Source organism: Herpailurus yagouaroundi, unplaced genomic scaffold (assembly GCF_014898765.1).
Source record: "Herpailurus yagouaroundi ecotype Mexico unplaced genomic scaffold, PumYag 530, whole genome shotgun sequence".
Classification (NCBI taxonomy): Eukaryota; Metazoa; Chordata; class Mammalia; order Carnivora; family Felidae; genus Herpailurus; species Herpailurus yagouaroundi.
In genome coordinates this window covers 5,253,085-5,277,716 of record NW_024412747.1, presented here as the reverse complement: position 1 = coordinate 5,277,716, position 24,632 = coordinate 5,253,085, and the positions used below count along the sequence as shown (strand labels likewise).

At 44.6% G+C, this 24,632-nt stretch overlaps 1 protein-coding gene across 3 annotated transcripts in view; it reads left to right on the top strand.

Annotated features, from left to right (window-relative positions):
• SLC35F3 (solute carrier family 35 member F3) overlaps window positions 1-24,632 on the top strand; it is a 411,193-nt gene that overhangs the window by 382,021 nt on the left and 4,540 nt on the right. For all 3 annotated transcript variants that reach the window (XM_040464938.1, XM_040464937.1, XM_040464939.1), the window contains 3 exons: window positions 14,399-14,618; window positions 20,967-21,092; window positions 23,817-24,009. In XM_040464938.1, the coding sequence (XP_040320872.1) occupies window positions 14,399-14,618; window positions 20,967-21,092; window positions 23,817-24,009 (539 nt within the window). The remainder of the gene's footprint in view (window positions 1-14,398; window positions 14,619-20,966; window positions 21,093-23,816; window positions 24,010-24,632) is intronic.

Here is a 24,632-nt window from a genome sequence, read left to right as displayed (position 1 = left end):
ATATATATATATATATATATATATATATATATATATATATATATATAGGCATATATATATATAGGCATATATATATATACACATATGTGTGTGTGTGTATAAAGTTTATTTATTTATTTTGAGAGAGAGAGAGAATAGGAGAGAGGGAAACCCCCAAGCAGGCTCCACACTGTCAGTGCAGAGCCCAACATGGTGTTTGAACTCACAAACCATGAGATCATGACCTGAGTTGAAATCAAGAGTTGGATGCTTAAATGACTGAGCCACCCAGGTGCCCCCACTATATTTTTTATTTTATACATTATTCAGTCTCTTTTTCTATCTTTGTACATAAATCTATTATATTTTTGATCACCTACCATATATGTGTGTGTCCCTGAACTTGAATAATATATTGTATCACCACCAGTATATACTAAATGCATATTTTATTACAAGCTATGGACAGAGATGGTGGGGATCAAAAACATTGGCTGATGGAATTATTCTTAATGAGCCTGACAGGAAGAACTTAGTACAGAGATTTGGGCTGTAGGTACAAAAGCAGGCCAGAGCTGCTCAACACAGAGAGAGATCCAGAAGAAAATCAATAGTGTTTCTATCTAATGCTCAAGACTGGGTTTGTTCCCTAGGGTTCTAATCTATCTCCTGAGCTTCCTGCCCTGGCACTGAATCACATTTCCCTGGCACTGTGCTATGGTTTTAACAGTGGACCCTTTAGAAACCAGCATTAATTGGTTTCTGACCTGGAGGTCCTTACAAAATGTATGAGTCTGTGTGCCCCAGGGACTCTGTATATCTCCCAGAGCCATCTACACTGTTTGCACCAAACTTCTTGGGTTGTTCCAGCTCCTGCAAATATAAATGTAGCCAATGTGTTTGCCTCACATTTTTCTTCTAGAATGTGAGATATTTATCATGTTTTCTGTTAACAAGTACTATCCTAATGGCTTATATGTGAGGGTAGTTCTTGGACAGGAACAAAGTTTAGAGTCTGGTTTCTCACCTTGGAATTGAGTTGCTTGAAATGCCTTAGCATCTGCAGAAGTGATATTCCCTCTAATCTTACCCCCCGACACACACACCACCTACTTCCTTCAGAGGCTACAGTTGGACATAATCAATTAAAATGAATATTTCCCTTTCCACCTTTATGACTGGTAGTTGGAATCCTATTCTTCAGAAATAAATCACTCTAGAATTTTCTTTTCTTAAGCAACATGAAATGAAACTAAAACACCAATTTTCACAGTATCTTTCAGTGGATTAAATAACCAGGTCCTGGAAGTGACAAGATATTAAATTATCTGGACTCCAATTTAAGGAGTCCTATCTTTGATAACCTATAGTCACCTGGCTTAAAGGTGGCATTAGCTATGTCACATTTAAGCCATTTAATCCATGGCTGTTTCTATAAAGTTTTCCTTCAGGAAATTGTCTTTTTTACCCCTGCCTTAATTTTAAATATTTTAATACAATGAGCAAGACAAACACACATACATCAAGAAAGTAACGCACACATAAATACACACACAGAGAGCTTAGAACCATTTTCACATTTCTTTACATTAATTCTCTAAGAATACCAATGTTCCTGGCATAGCCAGGAATAGGATGACACTTAAAACTAAGAATGGAGGAGATCTATAGGTGTTTTCCCCCTTTAAAACTAATTTTCTGGGGCGCCTGGGTGGCGCAGTCGGTTAAGCGTCCGACTTCAGCCAGGTCACGATCTCACGGTCCGTGAGTTCGAGCCCCGCGTCGGGCTCTGGGCTGATGGCTCAGAGCCTGGAGCCTGTTTCCGATTCTGTGTCTCCCTCTCTCTCTGCCCCTCCCCCGTTCATGCTCTGTCTCTCTCTGTCCCAAAAATAAAATAAATAAAAATAAAACGTTGAAAAAAAAATTAAAAAAAAAATAAAATAAAACTAATTTTCTGGATATGACTTACATTAGAGAATTGGGAGTATACACACATTTGAGATAGCTGGTATTTTGGGCCTCATACCCCCAAATTCTAAATCAGCCATCTGGTGTGGAAACAAGGATTCTCTTTGTCAACAAATGTTTATAGAATGCTTATGATGCACCAGGCATTGATCTAGGCACTGGGAACTCAGCAGTAAATAAAACAAAGTTTCTGCCTTAATGGTGCTCATATTTTGGTGGAAGAACAAAGACAATAAAAAAATGGAAACATAGGTGCACCTGGGTGGCTCAGTCAGTTAAGCATCCGACTTCAGCTCAGCTCACAGTTTGTGAGTTTGAGCCCTCGTCAGGCTCTGTGTTCACAGCTCAGAGCCTGGAACCTGCTTCCGATTCTGGGGCTTCCTCTTTCTCTGCTCCTTCCCCCACCTCAAAAATAAATAAAATTAAAAGAGAAAGACAGATACCATATGTTTTCACTCTTATGTGGATCCTGAGAAACTTAACAGAAGACCATGGGGGAGGGGAAGAAAACAAAAAGTTAGAGAGGGAGAGAGCCAAACCATAAGAGACTCTTAAAAACTGAGAATAAACTGAAGGTTGATGGGGAGTGGGAGGGAGAGGAGGGTGGGTGATGGGCATTGAGGAGGACACCTGTTGGGAGGAGCACTGGGTGTTGTATGGAAACCAATTTGACAATAAATTTCATAAAAAAATAAAAGAACTGCAAATCATTCTGTAAACACGAACAGTTACAAAAATAATTTTTAAAAATTTTAAAGTAGACATATAGCATGTCAGAGAGTGTGAACCCAAGTGATAAAGAAATGAGGGGGATTGAGATAGTGATTTCACTATGGGTCTGGGAAGACCTCTCTGACATTTGAGCAGAGACCTGAAGGGGTGAGGGAGAGAACCATGGCAAATCTTCCCAATTTACATATTTTACTCTGAATAAAATGGGAAGCCAGTGGAAGTTTCTGAGCAAAGGAATAGCATGATATGACTTACATTTTAAAAGAGGGAAACAAAAATAGAAATGGCGATGATAATCTTTCTGAGATATGATGGTGGCTCAGACCAGGATGATAAGTGTACCAGGTGTTATAATGTTCCTCAGATACACTTTCAGAAACAGCAATCTAGAGAACTGCCTCCCAAATCTGGATGTACATCAGAATCTCCTAAGCATCTTTTAAAAATATAAATCCCTGTTCCCCATTCCAAACCTACTGGAACAAAATCTCTGGAGTGGGCCCAAGAATCATCAGTTTGACACCAGTGTGGCTAATTTATCATCACCTACCCAGGGCTATTTCAGAACATCCTCAAAGCCTTTAAATGTTAATAGCTTAACAAGGGAGATAGTTCTATAACAAAATATCAATCCTTCCTCCATAAAGAATTCTAAAACTTGGGAAAAATACCTTAAAAAATTGTTTGAAGGCATAGAGAACAACCTGTACAGCCAGGACTTGAAGCACCAAGATCTCAGAGTAAAAGGGAACACATGAAGGGAAGCTTACATTTTCTGGTTCTTTTCCCTTTTGAAAAATTCACAGAGTGGATTATAGAAGCCAAACAGAAATTAACAGCATAGAGCTTACAGCAGTCATTGGGATAGGAATATAAAATTGGGAATTCAAGGCTGCCAAGGTAGTCATACGTCGGGATTGATTCAGGATCCCAGGAAAAAAGAAAAGAGGTCAGAAGTGAACCTGACTTTCATGTGCAATTATCCCCCCAAAGCATTATCTGATTCCTGAGATATGCATGTTTGTAGCTAGAACCAAGTAGAAAATCAGCCACTGGGTCAAAAACTTCAGTAGTTTCATGGTCCTGGAGTGAAAAGTTGGGGGTCAAGCCCACAAAGCAGGAGATACTTTCAACTGAGACCAGTAAAAGAGCTGTGACCTAAGAGTAAGGGAGGAAAATGGAAATTGGCTAGCATCAATTAGCCAAGGTGATCTTCATACCAGAAGAAATTAAATCTACACTAGAAGAAGAAAGCATCGTCCACAGCCTTAAAATTTTCCATATGTAGTCTGTCATCAATCAAAAATAATACAGGTTGCCAAGAGACAGGTGACCAAAACCTAAGAAAAAAATAAAATAGGCGTTAGAAACAGATTCAGAGATGTTCTAGATTTTGGAGTATCAGGTACATGCACACCGTAAAATAACTGATTAATATGTTCAAGGGAATGCTGAACATATGAAAAATTTCACCAGAGAAATAAAAATCTATGAAAAATAATCAAATGAAAATTCTAGAACTGAAAAATACAACAGAAGTCAAGGATCTGTTCATGAGTTTAACAACAGATTAGACACAACAAAAGAGAAATCTGTAAAATGGAAAAATAGGTCAGTTACAAATAAGATTGAAAAAAGGGGGGATGGAAAATACAAAAAGAAGTACAAGATACATAAAGAGAACAGTGGATAGGTCTGGCATGTGTATAATTGGAGTACCAGGAGTAGAGGGGAAAGTATGAGTATATTGGCCAAGAATTCTCCAAAATTGATGAAAGACATCAAGCCACAGAGTCAAGATTTATAAATCTGAAACCAAAAAAAAAAATAATAATACGGATAAAAGAAAACCACACCTATTATCGTCATAGCAAATCTGTTAAAAACCAAAGTAAATACAAAATCTTTAAAGAAACTAGGAAAAATGAGATTATTATCAAAAGATCAAAAGACGTATTAACAAACTGACAATTGATTTCTCAACAGAAAAACTGAAAGCTGGAAGACAATGGAATTATTTCTTCAAAGGGCAGAAATAATATGACTGTCAATCTAGAATCCTAAATCCAGTGACAATGTCCTTAAATAGTGAAAGCAAAATAAAGATACTTTAATACAAACAGACCAATAGTAGAAAAAAATACTTAAAGGGACTCTTAAGGCAGAAGGAACAATCCAGATGGAAGTATAATTCAGAAAAGAATGATAAACTTTAAGAAGAGCAAATATGTGGTAAAATATAAATGGATACTCTCTAAATTCATAAAACCACTCAATGTCTATCAACTGAAGAATGAGTAAATTGTGGTAAATTCATAAAGTAGATACTATAAAGCAACTGAATTACAGCTACCTACAACTAAAATCTCTCAGACATCATACTGAGTAAGCGAAACCAGACACAAAAGAATAAATATAATGTGTGGTTCTATCATTATAAGGGAAAAGTAAACTATTGTGACAGAACTCTCCATAATGATTATATTTAGAGGGCAGGAAATGAGTAAGAGAGGCCACAGGGGAAGATTCTAGGGTGCTGGTATATTCTATATCTTGATAGAGATGGTGTTATGTGTATAATTTTTCTTTATAAAAATTAATCAGACTGTATACTTTAATCTTTGTGCACTTAAAGAAATACATGTTGTATTTCATTTTTTAAATTTTTTCTGAAAAAGAAAGAATAAAACAGTTACATTTATAATACCATCAAAAAGGATAAATTACTTAGAAGCAAACAATCCAGGAAGTGAAAGGTGTCTATGGAAAACTACAAAATGTTCCTAAAAGAAATTAAGACACAAAATGGGTGAAAAGACATCACCCATCATTTAGTGTTTGTTCATTGATTGAAAGACAATATTGATAGATATCAGTACTACCCAAAGCAATCTACAGCTTTAAAGTAATCTCTACCGAAATTCCAAGAGCATTTTTTTTCAGAAATAGAATAATCCATCCTAAAATTAATATAGAATCTCAAGGAATGCAAAATAGCCAGAATAATGTTGAAAGAAAAGAATAAAGTTTGAGGTTTCACATTTCTTGATTTCAAAACATTATAAAGCTATAGTAATCAAAACTGACAAGAAGTGTGATACTGGAATAAAGGCAGATTTATAGACCAATGAAATAGAATAGAGAACCCAGAAATAAACCCTGACATACATGGTTAATGATTTTTGACAAGAATACTAAGATCATTCAATGGGAAAGGACAGTCTTTTCAACAAATAGTGCTAGGAAAGCTGGGTATTCAAATGCAAAAGAATAAAGTTGGATGCTAATTTTACATGATACACAAAAATTAACTCAAAATGGATCAAATATCTAAATGTAAGAGCTAATACTATAAAACTCTTAAAACATAAGGACAAAAGTTTATAAATTGTGTTTGGCAATGATTTCTTGGATATGACACCAAAAGCATAGGCAACAAAAGTAAAAATAAATTGGATTATATTAAAATTAAAAACTTTTGCACAGTAAAGGACATAACAGAGTGAAATGGTATGGGAGAAAACATTTGCAAATCATATATCTGATAAGGGGTTAATATCCAGAATATATAAAGAACTCCTACAAGTCAACAACAACAAAAACCAACAATTAAAAATAGACAAAGAACTTGAACAGACATTTCTCCAAAGATGATATACAAATAGCCAACAATCTCATGAAAAGATGCTCCAGATCATTAATTGTGAGGGAAATCATGAAGGAAATCAAAACCACGAGATACCACCTTACATCCATACAATCGCTACAATAAACATTAAAATTAAAAAAAAATATATGTGTTGATAAGGATGTGGAGAAATTGGAACCCTTGTGCACTTTGGGTGGAATATAAAATCGTGTGGCCACTATGCAAAACACTATGGCCATTCCTCAAAAAATTGAAAGTAGAATTACCACGTGATCGAGAAGTTCTTCTTCAGGGTATATATACAAAAGAATTGAAATCAGGATCTCAAAGAGATATCTGTACACTCATGTTCATGACAGCATTATTCACAATAATTATAGTCAATAATCTTAGATGATAGTCTTTTTTCTTTTTAATTTTTTTTTTCAATGTTTATTTATTTTTGGGACAGAGAGAGACAGAGCATGAACGGGGGAGGGGCAGAGAGAGAGGGAAACACAGAATCGGAAACAGGCTCCAGGCTCCGAGCCATCAGCCCAGAGCCTGACGCAGGGCTCGAACTCACGGACCGCGAGATCGTGACCTGGCTGAAGTCGGACGCTTAACCGACTGCGCCACCCAGGCGCCCCTATTTTTTTTTTTAATTTTTTTTTATTATTTTTATTTATTTATTTATTTTTTTGATAGTCTTGACAATAGTCAAGAGGTGACACAACCCACGCGTCCATCAATGAATAAATGGGTAAACACAATGTTGGTATATCCATACAATGGTATATTATTCAGCCTTAAAAAGGAAAGAAATTCTTCCACATGACACAACATAGATGAACCTTGAGGACATTATACTAAGTTAAATAAGCCAGTCACAAAACTACAAATACCATATTATCACACTTATATGAGGTCCTAGAGTAGTCAGAATTTACAGAGGCAGAAAGTAGAATGCTGTTTGCCGGCAGTTATGGGGAGGGAAGAATGGGGAGTTGTTAATGAGTGCAGGGTTTCAGTTTTGCAAGATGAAAAGAGTGCCGGAGATTGATTATACAATATGAATGTACTTAACACTATTGAACTACACTAAACAATGCTTAAAATCGTAAATGTTATGTGGATTTTACCACAATTAAAAACATTTTTTAAAGCAAGAAAACAGAGAACTTTTGAATCCAAACTTAGCTGCACATGAGAATCGTTTGGAAATTTTAAAAAATACAGAGCAGTCACATTTTAATGCAACTTTGCAATAACAAAATGTAAGTATGACTATTGATTTATTTATGCATAAAATTTCAAATAATGTGACTCTCTTGAGAGTTTAAATGTTAAATAAGAATCACAATATCAGCTCTGGGAGGCCAAGGGAACTATAAATGCCAGGTGGCAGTGTTAACATTCGCTGGCAAACAGAAATACAGTATACTGTGGGAAAAACGAATCAAGATTTGTAAGTTTTGAACCATGGAATGTTGTCAAGAATGTACCCTTTCTGTAAACAGCACCATTCTCTATAGGATTCTAGGCTCCTTACTAGACAATTTGATCAAGTATATCTAGGGTTGAATCCAAGCAATCTTTTTTTTTATATATTTATTTTTTATATTTATTTTTTCTGAGACAGAGACAGCATGAGCAGGGAGGGGCAAAGAGAAAGGGGGCGAGAGAATCCCAAGCGGGCTCCATACCATTCAGCACAGAGCCCAACAGTGACATGGGGCTTGATCTCACAAACCATGACCCAAGCTGAAATTCAGAGCTGGATGCTCAAGTGACTGAGCCACCCAGGAACCCCCAGGTAATCCATATTTTTAAAGGATCCCTTGGATTTCTAAGACTAATGGTGTGTATGTAGATAGAGATAGAGATTATGTCTTAGGCTATGAGGATATAAGATGAAGCAAAAATGTAATGACTACAAGGAGCTTATTTTTTAATGAAGAAGTCAGATGATGAAATAAATGGTTACAGTAAAGTACAGTTACAACGGAGGGTACTGTATGTGTGATAAGGAGTATATGGCATTTGGGGAGCACATATCAGGCACACTTCACTGAAGGGGTATGTGAACTGGTACCCAGTGGATGGGAAGAAATCAACCAAAGAAAGAGGGGGAAAGTAAGAGTGTTTCAGTAAAAGGAAATGGCGAATGGGTTGAGACCTAGAGCAGAGAAAGAAAAAACATGAATTCAGAGAACTGAAGTGAGTTCAAGGTGAGTGAAGTTCAGAGTATGGGTGGGGAAGTAGTGATGGGTAAGTTAATGGATGGAATAAGGCCAGGTCAGGAAGGACTTGACAAGCCTTGTAGGGAAGCTTGGCCATTATCCTAAGAGAAAGTGAGGTGAGAGGAGGACCTCTCTGGCTGTAGCATGGAGAATGGAATGGATTGGAGAAGAGACAACAGTGGAGACAGAAGCTCAGTTAGCTGTGGCAGCAGTGGTCCAAGTGAGAGGGGAAGACGCATGGGCCAGGGCAGTGGCCATGGGATGAGATATTTAGGAGAAATAATCTGTAGGTCTTGGTGAATGAATTAGATGTGAAGAAGGGGGGACATTTTTAAAAATGATTCCCAAGTATATGTAGCCTGGGTAGAAATATGAATCATGGTACCATGCCGTGGTTGAAGGTTGAGGGGGAAGATATCACATCCATTTGAGAAGGCCAGATTTGAGGTGTCTGGGATGTCCACCATGCAGATGGTATCCAGTAGAAGTGTCTTAACTAGAGATCACCAGCTGGGCTTTGAAACTAGAACAGTAGATGAGGTTGCTCAGTGACTGCAGGACAAAAAGAGGAGATAGTAGAAGAGAAATCTAGGAAAATACTGAAGAAGTCTTTCAGAGGAAGCTTTGGAAGTGGGCGGAGAGGTTCAAGGACACCAAGAGGAGTGTGCGGAGTTGGAAGTCAAGAAAGGTGCTTCAAGGAGGAATAGTCAACAACGTCAGAGGCTTCCAAGAGAAAGAGGAACATCCGAAGGTACCTGTTGGATGTAGCAGTGCAGAGCTCATTAGTTATCAGGCCAAGGGTTTGGGTGAGTGGTGGGAGCTGATGCCGGGTTTGTAAACGGAAGAGTGAGAGAGGTGGGTGTGGGGGACTTGAGTGCAGACAACCATTCTGAAAAATCTTGGCTCTGAAAGAGGGGATGAGGGAGGACGGGGGCTGACAGGATGCTTGCTTTTGCTTTGGGGGTATATTTTAAGGTTGGTGAGGCTTAGGCCTATCTAAATGGTGACAGAAAGGATCCAAAAGAAAGGGGGACCATTGAGAGTGTTCACTGGGGAGTGAGCACAGGCTGCGGGTCTGGCTTCACCACTGACTGAACTTGAATACATCATTTAATCTGTCTGGGCCACAGCATCTTTATCTGTACCTTGCAGGGTTTCTCTGCAATTACGGTTTTCAAACTGCACTCCTCAGAACTGTCTGAGAGCACTCACATTTCAACTTCAGCCACAGCGACCTTGACCTCTCTTGCGTGTTTTTAAATAATGTTTTTTATTTTTAGCAATTTAATACATGTACATACTTTGAGAAAGCAAATGGTAGTAAAATAATTATTTTAAAAAAATTGCAGCCCCTGTCCATACCTCCTCACTCTCAGCCACTCCCAATTCTTGTGTTATTTATGCCAATTTATGTAAAATTCTTATCTCCGTGTTTCTCCCATGTAGATATCTATTGATTTCTGACCCCTCCTATACCCACTTGCCCTGATTCTGTTCCCGTCAACATAATGCTACCTCAACATTTGGTTAATAGTGTTTTCATTGTTATAAGCATGCAAATAGTGCCCAGCGACTGTCTCCTTTTATGAACAACTTGTCATTTCTCCTGCCAGAAACATTTGCCTCTTTTGTCTCATTTACCCTGATTTCCAGTAATGATTGATATTTTTTCCTAAATCTCCTGCCATCTCAAAAACCTGCCAATATATTCCCTGTGCTGGTTTGATCAGAAGACTTCCCTGGAGATTCCATTTCCAGAGCCCCACGTGATCTGCCGTGGAGCCTCCTCCTGGGACTAGCTTTCACTCTTGCCTGTGTTGGAGCCATGCCTCCTGCTGCCATATCTTCTTTCTTGGTTTATACCCTTGTGTTGGTGCAGCCTGTCCTCTAATTAGTAAGGGAGACTATGTTTTTGAGTACTGTATAACTGAAAATGTCTTTATCCTACTGTGCCATTTAATTGATGGTTGGCTGGTAACAGAATTTTGGCTCCCAAAAAACATTGCCCTTGAAAAATGTTAAAGTCATTATTGTATAGCTTCCATTTTGGTTTTTGAGATAGCAGATGCTATTACAATTTGCTACCCCTTGGACCTATTTGGTTTTATTTCTCTTGAGAGCTTTTACATTTTCTCTTTATCCCTTCATGTCACAAATATGTGCCTTGTTTTGGTTCTTCCTTCAGCCAGTTTTCTTGGTACTTGGTAGGCCCTTTTGTTATGAAGATTCATATCCTACATTTCTAAAAACAATTCTTGCATTATTTCTTTTGTAATTTTCTCCACTTCATTTTTTCCATTTTCCCTTTAGTCTAGAGTTTCTTTTAGTTTAATATTGGACCTCCTGGCTTGACCTTCTAATGTTACCTTCCCCCTCCTCCTCCTTCTCCTCCTCCTCCTTCTCTCTCTTTCTCTTTCCTCTCTCATGAGAGATTATCTTGGCTTTATGTGCAATTCTTCTATTTAATCTTTTTAGTTTAGCTATCCTTTATTTAATTTCCGAGATTGTCTCCTTTTTTATAGCCATTTGTTCTTGTTTCATTGATATAATTTCTTCTCTTCTCTCTCCAGGGACATTCTCCCCCAACTCTAACTATAAATCCTACCTATCCTTGAATGTTCAGGTCAAAATCCGTATCTTGTGTGAGGCCTTGTCCAGTCAGTTCAAATCTCTTCCTTAAACATGAATTCTATGGCACTGTTATATTCCACACCATCTAATACGTGATTAAATTTGCATTTCTTGCTGTTGAGGAAATCAGTTTTCTCTCCCTGATCGCACTCTAATATTCTCAAGACCAAGGAAGCACTGTTTACTTGTTCTTTATCAGCCAGAGTGCCTTGTCTAGAATTGTGAATACAACAAGTGATAAATAAGTGCTTATTGGTTTAAAAAAAATGGCCATCCTAATTCCACTGAGTCAGGCTGTCCTAGTTGGATTATTCAAGAACAATGTTTTAGTGACTTTTATTGACTTTCCCATGAAACTCTCTACTTAGATTTCATAGAGAAAACACAACTTTCTTTTTTCACTATATTTCGTTGGTTTAGGAAATATCTAATAAATTATGCAGTTGAAATAACCAAGAACAGTTGGCACAAGCAGGATTGGAAACAAACAACATCTAAATCTCTGCTAACACATGACTCAGTTGGTAGAAACCAAAGGGTTTGAGCTTGCTGGAGAATACCCTGCCAGCCTTGAGTACTTGGTCTGCCAAAGAAAGAAGGGCATTCAACTGTCATATCATTTAAGCAAAAACAAGTCAAGAGTCTCTACTATACTCTATTCTTTGTGTACCAAGAAGAGGTATCTGGAAGAAAAGAATTTGTGCTCATCATCTCTCTTGAGTCCCCTTGCAATCAAGGGTATATATACCTGACATGGATTAGTGCACAGCCTTTAGTCTTAAAACAGCACAAGTTCCACTGGCTCAGGGCCAATCATCTTGGTCTCCTTAGAACCCGGATCTGCCCATCTTAGCTGTACTTCCCCAGCCATCAGTCCACAAAGGGCCAAAAGAACTCTACTGGGCTCAGAAATCTTGCCTTTTCCATCTCCAGGATGGATCCCCCTTCCCCACCACTTCTACAACCATCACACTTTGGAAGACTCACACATAGATTCTTTCTCTTTCCTTCTCTCATGAGAGATTATCTTGGCTTTATGTGCAATTCTTCTATTTAACCTTTTTAGTTTAGCTATCCTTTATTTAATTTCCAAGATTGTCTCCTTTTTTCTAGCCATTTGTTCTTGTTTCATTGATATAATTTCTTCTCTTCTCTCTCCAAGGACATTCTCCCCCAATTCTAACTATAAAACAGCACAAGTTTCACTGGCTCAGGGCCAATCATCTTGGTCTCCTTAGAACCTAGAGAGGACATAACCTGTCCAACTGACTTCGGATGGCCCCTGCCACAGCATGAATCATTTTTTATACTAGTGAGTCAGGGAAACTTAGAAATCCTACTTTCATTGTGCTCCCTTAAGAAGGGTAACCTCTAAGTAGAGTTAAAATTTGTACTTCCTGGGGCTCCTGGGTGGCTCAGTCGGTTAAGCATCCGACTTTGGCTTAGGTCATGATCTGTGGTCTGTGGGCTTGAGCCCTGTGTCAGGCTCTGTGCTGACAGCTCAGAGCCTGGAGCCTGCTTCGGATTCTATGTCTCCCTTTCTCTCTGCCTCTCCCCCACTCGCATTGTCTCTCCCTCTCTCTGTATCAAAAATAAATAAACATTAAAAAATTTTTTTTTAATTTGTATTTCCTATTGATCATGCTGAAAGGACTGACAGTCACCACTTTATGGCTACTGTCAAACACAAACTTGAAGGAAGCCATCCCTGGTCATCACCCCTGAAGGAAAAAAGACTGTTCCATGCACAGGGACTCAAGAAAACCCCCTAGAAAAATTCCACTGAAATATTGTATGAAGATCATGCAGCAGCAGAAACATCAACCTATCAGATGAGAGCTTCGTCTGTATAAAGCCGCACTGGAATCAATTCAGCCGAATTGGTTTCATGGTAACTTTAGAAATTCGGACGTATTCCCCTGGTGGTGGTTTAGAAGCAACAGAGGTCCCTGAGTTCAGCGAAAGAGCATGCGTTTCCCTGTCTCTTCTGTGGCGATCCCACAGTCAAGTCATGAGCGAAGGTGGATTGCATTTTGGATTAATGATAAGAACAAATTAAAATAAAAATCTTGCCAAATCCCCTTTGATGCGTGCTCTTAATTTCTCTCCTCTCCTGCTGCATTTTAAATTTAAGTGGCATAGACTACAGCTATCCCCCCCCTTCCCCCACGCTGGGGTATTTCGCTTATTCTAGTTATTTCTTTTCTCTCACTCCTGTCCTCACTCGCTCATGCATCAGCTGCACTGGGCACAGTCTGTGCGCCTGGGCGCTGACAGCCATGGGATCCAGGCTCCTTGCCCACCCATCCCCTTGCCTGGCTGTCAGGGCAGCAGAGCAATGACCTTGGCTCCCAGGCGGTCCTGGCAATAGCAGGCTGTCTGCAGACCAAGCCCCTCTCAGGGGGTAGATGTCCTCTCCATCTACCCCACGGCCTCCTCTGCTGTCTTCTTCTGCGTGTGGAAGGTTAGCTTTGTTTTTCTGACATGGTTTTCCATACACTCATGGTCCTTTCCCCTGGAATCCAGAAGAGCATTCAAAAACCTCCTTCTGTAGGTGGTTCCTCACCTCCCTCTCTGTTCCGATGCTGAGCTCTTGAATCTGTGCTAGTTTCTTAGGTGGCATGGAGACATGAACTTCCACATGGCTGAAGGACAGACCCTAAAAAAGGCCTCATAGAGAAAATGCAGATAGTTAACACTAGTTGTATCATAGCCAAAATGTATTAGAGGCACCCAAGAAAGGACTGCCCCTGGCTGGCCAGAGACAATTCCAGCTGGAGGCAAACTTTTTTAAAAATATGTGTTAGTGAGTTCTCTTCGAGTATTCTTCCCACGGCCCGCCCGCCCCCCCCGAAAAAGATCTAGTGACTTCCTTCTCTTAACAAGCAGGTAAAAGAATTCCTCAGTCAGTCGCCATGGAACCGGTCCTTCTTCAGACCAGATAAGCCCAACACTCCACTACCTTCTGTCTAGAACCATCAGTTCCAAACTTAGCATGAGCAGAAGGAATAATCATCTATGATGTCAGACCGTCGTGGGACATTTTCTTCAATGGACTAAAGCAATAGGTTGAAGAGCTATTTAATAGATGTTCCAAAAAACATAATAATAAGCAACCCCACCCCTTCCTCATCTGCTTTAAAAATGGGTATAGGGGAAAAAATGATCTGTCTCAACCCAAGAATATAATAACACTGCCTCTCTTTCCTTGTTTTAGGGAATGCTGTCGATTTTTTGGAGACAATGGCTTGACTTTGAAGGTGTTTTTTACCAAGGCAGCACCCTTTGGTGTTCTTTGGACACTCACAAACTACCTGTACTTACATGCAATAAAGAAAATAAACACTACGGATGTCTCCGTCTTATTCTGCTGCAACAAAGCTTTTGTGTTCTTGCTCTCATGGATCGTTCTCAGGGACAGGTTCATGGGAGTGAGGGTAAGTTCCTTATTCTCTGTCTTCCTCCCTCACTTGGTCATGTCAACCAAAACCTGCCCATTGGCTTGCTTACCTCCATGTGCTGCGTCATAAGCATAAACTGCTGACCACTTCCCTTCTGATTTGCAGCAGAGAAGGAGCCCCGGCAGAGGGCCTGGTTCTTGGTGCGCCTTGCAAACTCTCTTGCTTGCAAACCATACTAGACCAGCATTCATTAAAGCACCGTTCATTTCAAGCATTTCAGCAAGCATTCCCCAAAGTGTGTGCCAGTCGGGGACCCAACCTGGGGATGGTGATGCATTTCCTCTCTGCGTGCTTTCTCTCTCTCTCCTGGGCAGCAGTGCCCTGCAGCCTGGAGCTCTCTGCTAACCCTATCGCTCTTTGCTTAGGACGCATCTGAAAGCCTGAGGATCCTTCCGCATCCACATATGCGTGCAGTCTTGGTAGACCCTTTGTCTGGACCGTGTGTACAAGCCAAAGTGGGCCGGGTGCACTTAGGCTAAATCCAGACTGTGGAGGGCCGGTTTCATTTCCTTCACACCCCAGGCGAAGGGAGAGGGAAATTATATCCTGTGAATTACTTCTTGTTGTGAGATCCGAGACTTAGTAAATTCTGTCAAAATCTGGTCAACCTCAGCCAGTCAAATTTCCTAAAAGTTGTGTGAAATATGATAGGTGCATTGTCAACTGTCAGCTGTAATAGCAAGGGACTCACCCTGAATGAAAGCACAAGGTGACAGTTCAGTTGACAGAGTCCTGGTGGCTTCTGCTTGCCTCCCTTTGGTGGCCAGGAGCTGATACTGCCCCATCACCTCCTTGCCACAAACAAGGATAAAAGGGGATTTGGCCACACAGCCCGTCCTCTTGTAGACGGGGCACATCGCTTACTCCTTCCTGCCCGTCGGGCCACGTGGGCCGGCCATGCAGCTGAGAGCCCTGTTGATGGGCAGCTCTGTGACCGTGAACCACACAGGCATCCAGCAAGGGGCAGGCTCCACTCCAGGCCCTCCACTTGTATCCTTTGCTCATTGTCCTGAGGACAATGACATCACCCTGATGGAGGATTCACACCCACCTAGTTACTCAAACAGCAGTGGGGACATGAGTCAACTGCTGAGTAGTATTTTTAGCTTGCAGTAGGGGGAAATTTTGTTTTGAGTCTCAGTGTTAATTTTGGAATTAAAACTCGCTCACTGTGCTACCACCCAGAAAAGCTTTCAGCAAATACATGATCTAATACTTCGCCACAAAAAACACAGGTGCTTCCAGCGGTAATCTGTCCAACAGCCCGCCTGCCTGGACTCTGCAGACTCCGATGTCCTGGAGCCCACTGTGACTTCATTTGGCTGCCACATGCCAAGGGAATTCGGGAAACTCTTCGGCATGATTCTCATGTCCAAAGCAAATTCCAAATGAGACTCTGTTAATCGGGAAGAGAAACTTCAAGATGAATTCTGCACCGAAGCTGGATTTTTTTTTTTTTTCTTTTGAGGTTAAGAGAAGTAGGCTGGAAAATACTTGAAACCCTCCTAGACCCGTAGAGAACGATGTGACATACCCAGATCTTTCCTTTGTTGCTATTCATGGATAGGAGGGTTTTCTCCCATGACATCCCTTGAACTATGATCCTGTCTACCCATCCTGGCCACTTGGTCAGTTTGGTCTGCGCTGACCACTATATACTGAACAAAATTTTGTGTTGAAGCCATCACTGGGCCAGCACTGAAAAGAAGGTCCCAGAAGCTGGTACTGGCGATGAAATTTTGTAACCTGTGAAGTGCTGTGTAGCTATGGGTCTCTCTAATAAGCATTAATCCTCTGAGAAGCATGTGACCCCTCCTCCCCCATCCAAGAGCTTCCCACTCCAAGTCACGGTGTATTCCCCTCTTTCCGTCTTTAAGAATTCAGAGAGCTAGCAAAATCTGTGAGACCCCAGCAGTGGCCAGAGTGATGGGAAATCTCCCCCTTGATAACAGATGGGAAACCTAGGTCCAAGATAATATCTAACTGGTGCAAGGGTTCTTTTAGATTTCCCTCAGACTGCTGGGTTATCCAAGCACAAAATTTCCAGACATTGGAGGAAACTGACAGTGTTCCCCATCCTGGGGGCTGAGCATATGAGCTGGAGAATCTCACAGACGTTAAGACAAAGGAGCACCAACCTTATGTTTGTGGGAACAGCCCGCCCAGAGGATCTGCGTTATTACGACAGTTACATCACAAGGGCTGTGGTTCCTGGAAAACATCAACTGGTCCAGGTCACATGGTCTGGCCAAGAAGAAGCAAACATCTTCTCATGCTGGAGAGATCCCGGCCACTTAAGGCATCAGAGGGGACTGTTGAAAGCAGCCCACGTTGGCCATTGTGTCCCCTTTCACCCTGTGCTTTCTGTATGTCCCCCCGGCTCTCCAGATTCAGGGTTTCTGATGCAATAGGGAGATGTTCCAGTCTAGAGTCAAACGACTAGGCTTTGGATTTTGATTCCACTCTTACAAGCTGTTGGGCCTTGAGCAAGTTACTTAACGTCTCTGAGCCTTTGTTACTTATTTTACAGGACAGTTGTGAGAATAAAATACGATGACGTGTGCTCGGCACATAATATCCAGTAACTGTTACCTTTCTCAGTGTTGATATTTTGATCATTCCTTCTCAGTTGGAGGGGTTTGTTGGATCAGCTCCATTCTTCTGGTGACAGTCCCGGAAGCCGACAGATGTCTAGGGAGGCAGTTTTGTGTAGCAAAAGCAGCGGCTGAACGAAAGCAGGTAGAACTTGGGGCACGAGGAAGGCCTCTGCCAAAGCCAAAGCCCTCCCAGCTGTGCTCAGCAGCTGGATAAAGAAGCCTTGTCTGGGTGAGACCCCCATCTCGGTAGAAACGGAAGATGATGGGATCTTCTGCTTCCTGGGCATCTGTTCATAACAGCCCCCAATAGCTAGGGCTTTCCAGCCAGGAGGGACTGGGGCAGAAGCAAGACAGCCACCTGAGAGATCATTCACGTGGGCCCCCAAAGCCTAGCAGCACATTCCCGGGGATCCGTGCTTTTTCCCAGACCAGTTCCCATCTCAGATTCCAGCTGATGTTTTCAATAATGACAGCGCTTTCTTGGTGTCGCCCGAGGGGCCATCCCTGAGTGGTAGCTCCACTTCCGATCTCGACTGCCTTCTGTTTGGGAGGCTGCCCCCTGCCACCTGAGCACAGCTGGGGGGAGCTGGGACACAGAGCACGGCAGGGGAGGTGGGGGGGGTCACTGGAGGGCTCACAGCCAGCCCCTTCCTGTTACACTCTTCTGAGTGGGGAAGAGCAGCCAGGAGCTGGGAGGGGAAGTGTTAGGGGAAGTATATTTAAAACGTGTCCTTTCCATTTCTCAAAATTGCCCCCAACTGTCAACATCCACAGTGCAGCACCCGGGGCTTGGTTAGGCAGAGGACGCGCGGCCCATCGCGGTCTGGGCAGAGTAGAGGGCAGAGCCCGTCTGAGAGGGGGCCCGACTGTGGTGCTGCACCCACCTTTCCTCCTGGATGTTCGAGGGCTTCACCTCCTTCCGCTCAGCCTGACATTGGGGATGGGGTAGTGCGGCCACAGGGGACGCAGGGCGCATCACTGAGTTGCTGGAGCTCTGAATCCAAAGCCCCCGGGGCCAGGCAGGCTCTGGTGGGGTCACCACGCGAGGCGAGGCCACCACTAAAAGGGTAATTGGCACCACACTGGCCTCAGAGTCTCCTGTGTCTAACTCCCCTCCCCTCCGGCTGGAGAAGAGATGGTGATCTCACCCTTCTTGGTCTTAGGGCCTCTGTCAGCCACCAGTCTGAAGCCCCAAGTCCCCGTTTTGGGACAGGTCAGTGGGCTACCTGGAGGGGGTGGTGGAAGGTGGGAGAAAGGAGGGCCGGGGGAAATTCGGCTGTCTACTTTTCTTTATTTCCTCCTCAAGCCCCGCATTCTCCCTCAGGGACACCCCGATCTAGACAAGGGACATGTGAAACCACAGGACAGGCATGTCTGGCCTTGCTGGATAGTGATGAGAGCGCAAGCGGGGGGAGGGGCAGAGAAAGAGGGAGACCCAGAATCTGAGCCGTCAGCACAGAGCCCGACGCGGGGCTCGAACCCACGAACCGAGAGATCATCACCTCAGCTGAAGTCAGATGCTTAACGGACTGAGCCACCCAGGCGCCCCTGCACGTATTTTTTTTAAAGATAGAACTGGGATCTTGAAAGAAAACGTCAGGCTTGAGGGAGGACTTCCTCCCCCAAATCCATAGGGTGTTTCAGCTCTGCCCTGCTGTTCGGGGGGGGCGTTAAGAGTGAGCTTAGCTCCAGCACCGTGGGGGTGCCCCAGGCTCAGGGCTAGGGGTCCCATCAGGGCTGCTGGTGCCGGGAGAGTGGGGGCCTCCCCTGTGACCTGTGGCCGGGACTCCGAAGAGGAGAACTAGAGGTCTGAGCCAGTGAGGTGGGGGGGGGGGGGGACCACAGTCCCCCGGTGCCACCTGTCAGAATGAAATCTTGGGGCCCGGGCTCCCGACTGCTGACTGGGAGGTTCTCACCCTTACCCCTCCAACCCCTTCCCTCCACTCTTTCATGCCGTTGGGGCTGCACCAAATCGTCTGAAACGCAGCTGCTTTCTTCCCTCCTTTTTTTCTAGTTATTTTTCTCTTCTGCGGACCTCCGGTGCCCAGCCAGGTTAAACTGTTCCAAGCGGCATCTTTGCGCTGTGTGCGTCCCCTGGACCAGAAGCCGCCCTCTTTCCCTGCCGGCCTTATCGCTTGCCCCTCTCTTCTTCTGGAGGCGGGGAGAAAACCCCCTTACTGTCTCACGGTCTCTGTTTCTTTCCCTACGTGAGCAGTCGCACACAGTATGGGTAGCATCTGAGTATGAAATAGATGCCGTGTGTGATGCGGGATGAAGCATCTGCCTAACAGCGAGTCACTAACCCAGAAAGGACAAGTAGGCAGACACGGGCCTGGCACTTCTCTAGCAGATGACCATCACCTGCTCTCTCGAGAGCCTCTGTGTTCTCCGGGCAGATTTATCATGACCCGGAAGTACTGTGTGAGGAACCTACCAGAAGTTTGTAACTCAGGCTGCGTGACGCTCAACCGCAGCACCTTGCACTAGCCTGAAATTTGTATGTTTAAGCCGCGAAGGAAACCACAGTTCCAACCGCAGACAGGGTGGTTGGCGGTAGCATGTGACGTGAGCCAGCCTTTCCTGTTGAGATAAACAGTGACTTTGCAACCAGACGGACCTGAAATTTGGCGTCCCCGCTCAGCCACACACCAGCGCTGTGACTTTGGGCGAGTTACGTAGCCTCCCTGAGCCAAAGCTTTCATGTTTACAAAATGAAACGAATGATCGTATCTACCTGTTTTGAGGATAAAGCGGGAAAATACATAGAGAACACTTAGCCCGTGACCCCCGAGTTAGTAAGTGGCGACTGATATTGTTGTAGGCAGCTGAGGTCAACTTTGATCCGTTAAGAGAGAGAAAGCTCCCAGCGAACCCAGTAGCAGAAACTTGTATCACGCACATTTGTTCTGGCCTCCCCGTGTTTTGCCTACAGCACCCCCACTCGGCACCAGCAACATTTCGGTAGCTCCCTGATCGCCTCGGGTCCAAACTTGTCCTTGTTCGCTGCACTGATGCATTTCTTCTTTGCGAAATGTCATCCCACGGAGTCGGTCTCCTGGGTAATCCGACAGTTTCATTGGGCTCAGCGGCAGGAATGTGTACGTCTCCCTGGAAGGGCCATTCCACCCAGGAAGTCTATATCCGGATAATGACAGGATTGGGGGGGTCAGCGGGGGGCGGGGGGGATGGCCCTGCAGCAGCTAAGAAAAGGAGCTGCCCTCCCAGGGTGGGGACACTGTTGCCCTTTGTCATATGACACTCACTCTATCAGAAGACCCTACTGCTGGCATGTTAAATGGGGTCATGATCTGCGCCCTCTCTCTGTTGAGATACAAAGTACGTAAAAGAAAGATCCCATGAGGTGCTTTCAGAAGGTTGGGAAGGAACCGAGGTGACTTTCAGGTGCTGTCTACCAACCCCTGTCACGGCCAAACCACCTGCTGTTGGCGTTACGGCCGCCTCCCCTGCGGTTCCCAAGGCTCCCAGTGACGGGCCACCACGGGATGAGCATGTCTCCTTCCTAACAGCCATTCCAGGTTCTTCGGTCGCACCAAGCTTTACTGAGCAAGAACGGAAATTTCGCTCGTTCTCCAGAGACCTGGAAAGGAGACCCCACTCTTCCGTCCCATTACTGAACTCTCATGAGCTTTTCTACCGCATTCACCCTCCAGCGGCCCATCGGATTCCCCACCACTACCCTCACCGCTGTCTTCTTCCTTCTGTCCAGATTGTGGCCGCCATCCTCGCCATCGCTGGGATCGTGATGATGACCTATGCGGATGGCTTCCACAGCCACTCCGTCATCGGCATAGCGCTGGTGGTGGGCTCTGCGTCCATGTCTGCCCTCTACAAGGTAAGTACGCGCAGAGCAAGCTCCCTGAGCTTTCCCGGGAGAGAACAGCGGGCCTCTGCGTGGCTGGCCCAGTACGTTTGGGGGGCCTTGATGGCACCTGTGTTTTAAGGTGAGCAGCATACAGACTTGTAGTGATGAGGCGTGCACCTGCTCTTGGCTTTGGCTCTCTAGATCTTGCCATCGACGGCCGTATCTTTGCAGTACTGGGGATAACATAGATGGAGCAGTGGATCGGCAGTGTCAGATGTCGGTGACTTCATGGTTTGGCAAAGACTGGAGGAGGATCGGGGGCCCTAAAGGGCTGGTTCGGTGTTGGGGGAGATGATTTCCCACCAGGTCTGACGTGAAGATTTAAATACCCGGTGCAGCCTTGTCAATGAAACCTTTCGTCCCATGGTTTGTGCAGCTACCCGTACTCAGCATGAATCCATAATGCATTTGGAGCACTGCCCGGAGATCTGAAGAACAACTACTATGATATGGGGATTATAACCTATTTTTGACAAAATGTTGGGAAGTGCTGGAAAGCATGTCCCAACGGCAGGTGTGGATGGGACCATTAAAAAAAAAAAATAACATTTACTTATTTTTTTTTAACGTTTATTTATTTTTGAGACAGATAGAGAGACAGAGCATGAACGGGGGAGGAGTGGAGAGAGAGGGAGACACAGAATTGGAAGCAGGCTCCAGGCTCTGAGCCACCAGCCCAGAGCCCGACGCGGGGCTCGAACTCACGGACCGCGAGATCGCGAGATCGTGACCTGAGCCGAAGTCAGACGCTTAACCGACTGAGCCACCCAGGCGCCCCAACATTTACTTATTTTTGAGCGAGAGACAGGGTGCGAGTGGGGGAGGAGCAGAGAGAGAGGGAGACACAGAATCCGAAGCAGGGTCCAGGCTCTGAGCTGTCAGCACAGAGCCCGACGCGGGGCTCGAACTCACAAACCGCGAGATCATCACTGAGCTGAAGTCAGATGCGTAACCTACTGAGCTGCCCAGGCGCCCCTGGATGGGACCAGTTTTGATCCCCACTCTCTGCTCCCCCCCCCATCATGGCTTCCGGCTGCTCTCCCTCCTCCTTCCCTTTCTTCCTCTCTCCTTCTTTTATGTCCATGGTGAAGAATGCAAATAGTCTCTGATCTCCAAGCTGGGAGCCTGACCTGGAGGTTTCGAGGAGGATCCAGGGAGGAGTGAGGATTTAGCCTTGAGACTTACTGGCCCTTTGGGGATCCAGACAGTAGGACAGAGAAAATGATGTATGGTAGCGAGGTATAAGAAAAGGCACTTTTTCCCAGCTCTGTGCGTAAGACATTTTGTGGTTTGGGAATGCGAAATAACGGCACCTTCCCATCCTTCGTCAGCTCACTGCCCACAGAGAGACGCACACAGGCCATCTTCCTTCTCCGGAACACAGCTCGCCAAGAGGATGTGATAGGCCCACGCCGCTCTGAGACTTCAAAGACACTATTCAAATGCAGAAAATAGGACAAGGCCACACTCGGCTGCACTCGATTAGCTGCGTGCTAATGGGAAGCAGAGGGCACACGGAAATGCAATCAATCCACAATGAGCACAAATAATGCTGATTTTTGATTCCCATTTCCCATCTCCTCCCCTGCCCCCCCCTTACGCAGAGGGGCTAGCGGGTGGAAGCCTGAGCAATTTATTTCCCTCTTTGTGCTCCTTGCACGTATGCCCAGAAATACCTGAAAGACTTGAGAACTGGCTGAAAAAAGGAAGAAGCAGGCAGGGTAGGAGGAGACTCAAGCTCCACTCAGATCAGTTAGTTCCCTGCTTGTGGATCGTTCCCTGAAGGCTGCCTCTGTAATCCCAGCTTCCCAGCCTCCAGGCACATCTATCCCTCTCTCTCCGGCCCTCACACATTTGAAATATGTACAAACAAGAAAAGGTGTAGGAACTCAGAGTGGGGCAGGCGCGTTCCACTAAAACCCTTGCCGGTTCTGGAATGAGGTGGCGGGATGGAGCAGAGATGAGCTGAGTGTTGCAGTCCCTCTACCTTCGATTTGCAGAACATGGCTTTGCAGCCAAAGCTCTTTTCACTGAGGGCAAGCTGTGTCGTGCAAAGTCAGAGATCCATCAGACGAATGGTAGTCACTTGTAATTTCTGTGGCTTCCTCCTCTTCAGACTCTCTGAACCTGGGACGTCGTGTGATGAATACAACACAGACAGGGGCACCTGGGTGGCTCAGTTAGTTGAGGGTCCGACTTTGGCTCGGGTCGTGATCTCATGGCTCATGAGTTTGAGCCTCGCGTCGGGCTCTGTGCTGTCAGCTCGGAGCCTGGAGCCTGCTTCGGATTCTGTGTCTCCCTCTCTCTTTTTCGGCCCTTCCCCACTTGTGTGCTCTCACACACGCACGCGCTCTCGCTCTCTCTCTCTCAAAAATAAGTAAACATTCAATGAACACAACACAGACAAATGAAGCCTAGCGTGAAAACCCATGAGTCCTGAAGATGCCTTCTATGAGGCCAGAGATCCGTAACTCTTCATTATGGCACTACTGAGATTTGGATATGTGTACAGGTGCACATAGGTCAGTCAGACCCCACCACCTTTTCCATGAAGCCTGGTAAGGTAGGATTTACCCTTCACGTGGCTGCAGTCCTGTGGTCCAGCCCAGCCTCATCAGGTGCATTCTACTCCCCCTGTGACAAGGTGACGTCTGGGGCGAGTCTTCACCCGGCCTCCTCTGCTTCCTCCGGCAGGTTCTGTTCAAGCTCCTCCTGGGCAGTGCTAAGTTCGGAGAAGCCGCCTTATTTTTGTCCATTTTGGGTGTGTTTAACGTCCTCTTCATCACCTGTATTCCCGTCATCCTCTACTTTACCAAAGTGGAATACTGGAGCTCCTTCGATGACATTCCATGGGGAAACCTTTGTGGATTTTCAGTCCTCTTATTGAGTAAGTGTCGATCACCCCGTCAGAATCCCCGCCGTCAGAAGCAATGATGGGTGAACAGGACCGGGCAGCTCAAGGGGCATCTGCAAACCCATGCCCTGAAGAAGAAAAGCATTCTGTTGTTAGGCTGAAATTCCCAGTGCTTTTCAAGATGGTTGAGTCTTTAAAGACTGTTAAGTCCTTGTAAAGATGGCACTGGATTCTAATTCAGAACCACAGTCGAGGCAGTAGTAGCCATGGTCACTGCCGCTCTGAATAGTGACCTACTGATAACAGAACTGATAACAGAACAGTCCCCACGGGACCGGTAGGGAGTTGGCAAATAATACGTGCAAGGTTCTTAGAACAGTGTCTAATACACATCGGTGTCCAATAAATATTATCAGTTATCATTACTGTTAATATCATCATCACCATTCCTTGATGGAAGGCGGGTCCTAGGCAGAAAAGTGGCCAAGAAGGTGCCTCGCCCAGTTTCCACCTAAAAATGCATAACCCGAAGCGCCTGCCATGGTCACTGCCGGCAGAAAGCACCGGGATGTAGGATGCGTAGGATGGCCCCAGCCCTCTTTTCCAGTGCCTTCCCGCTGACCACTTTTTCCGGATTTCTTTTCCCTTCTTCAGAG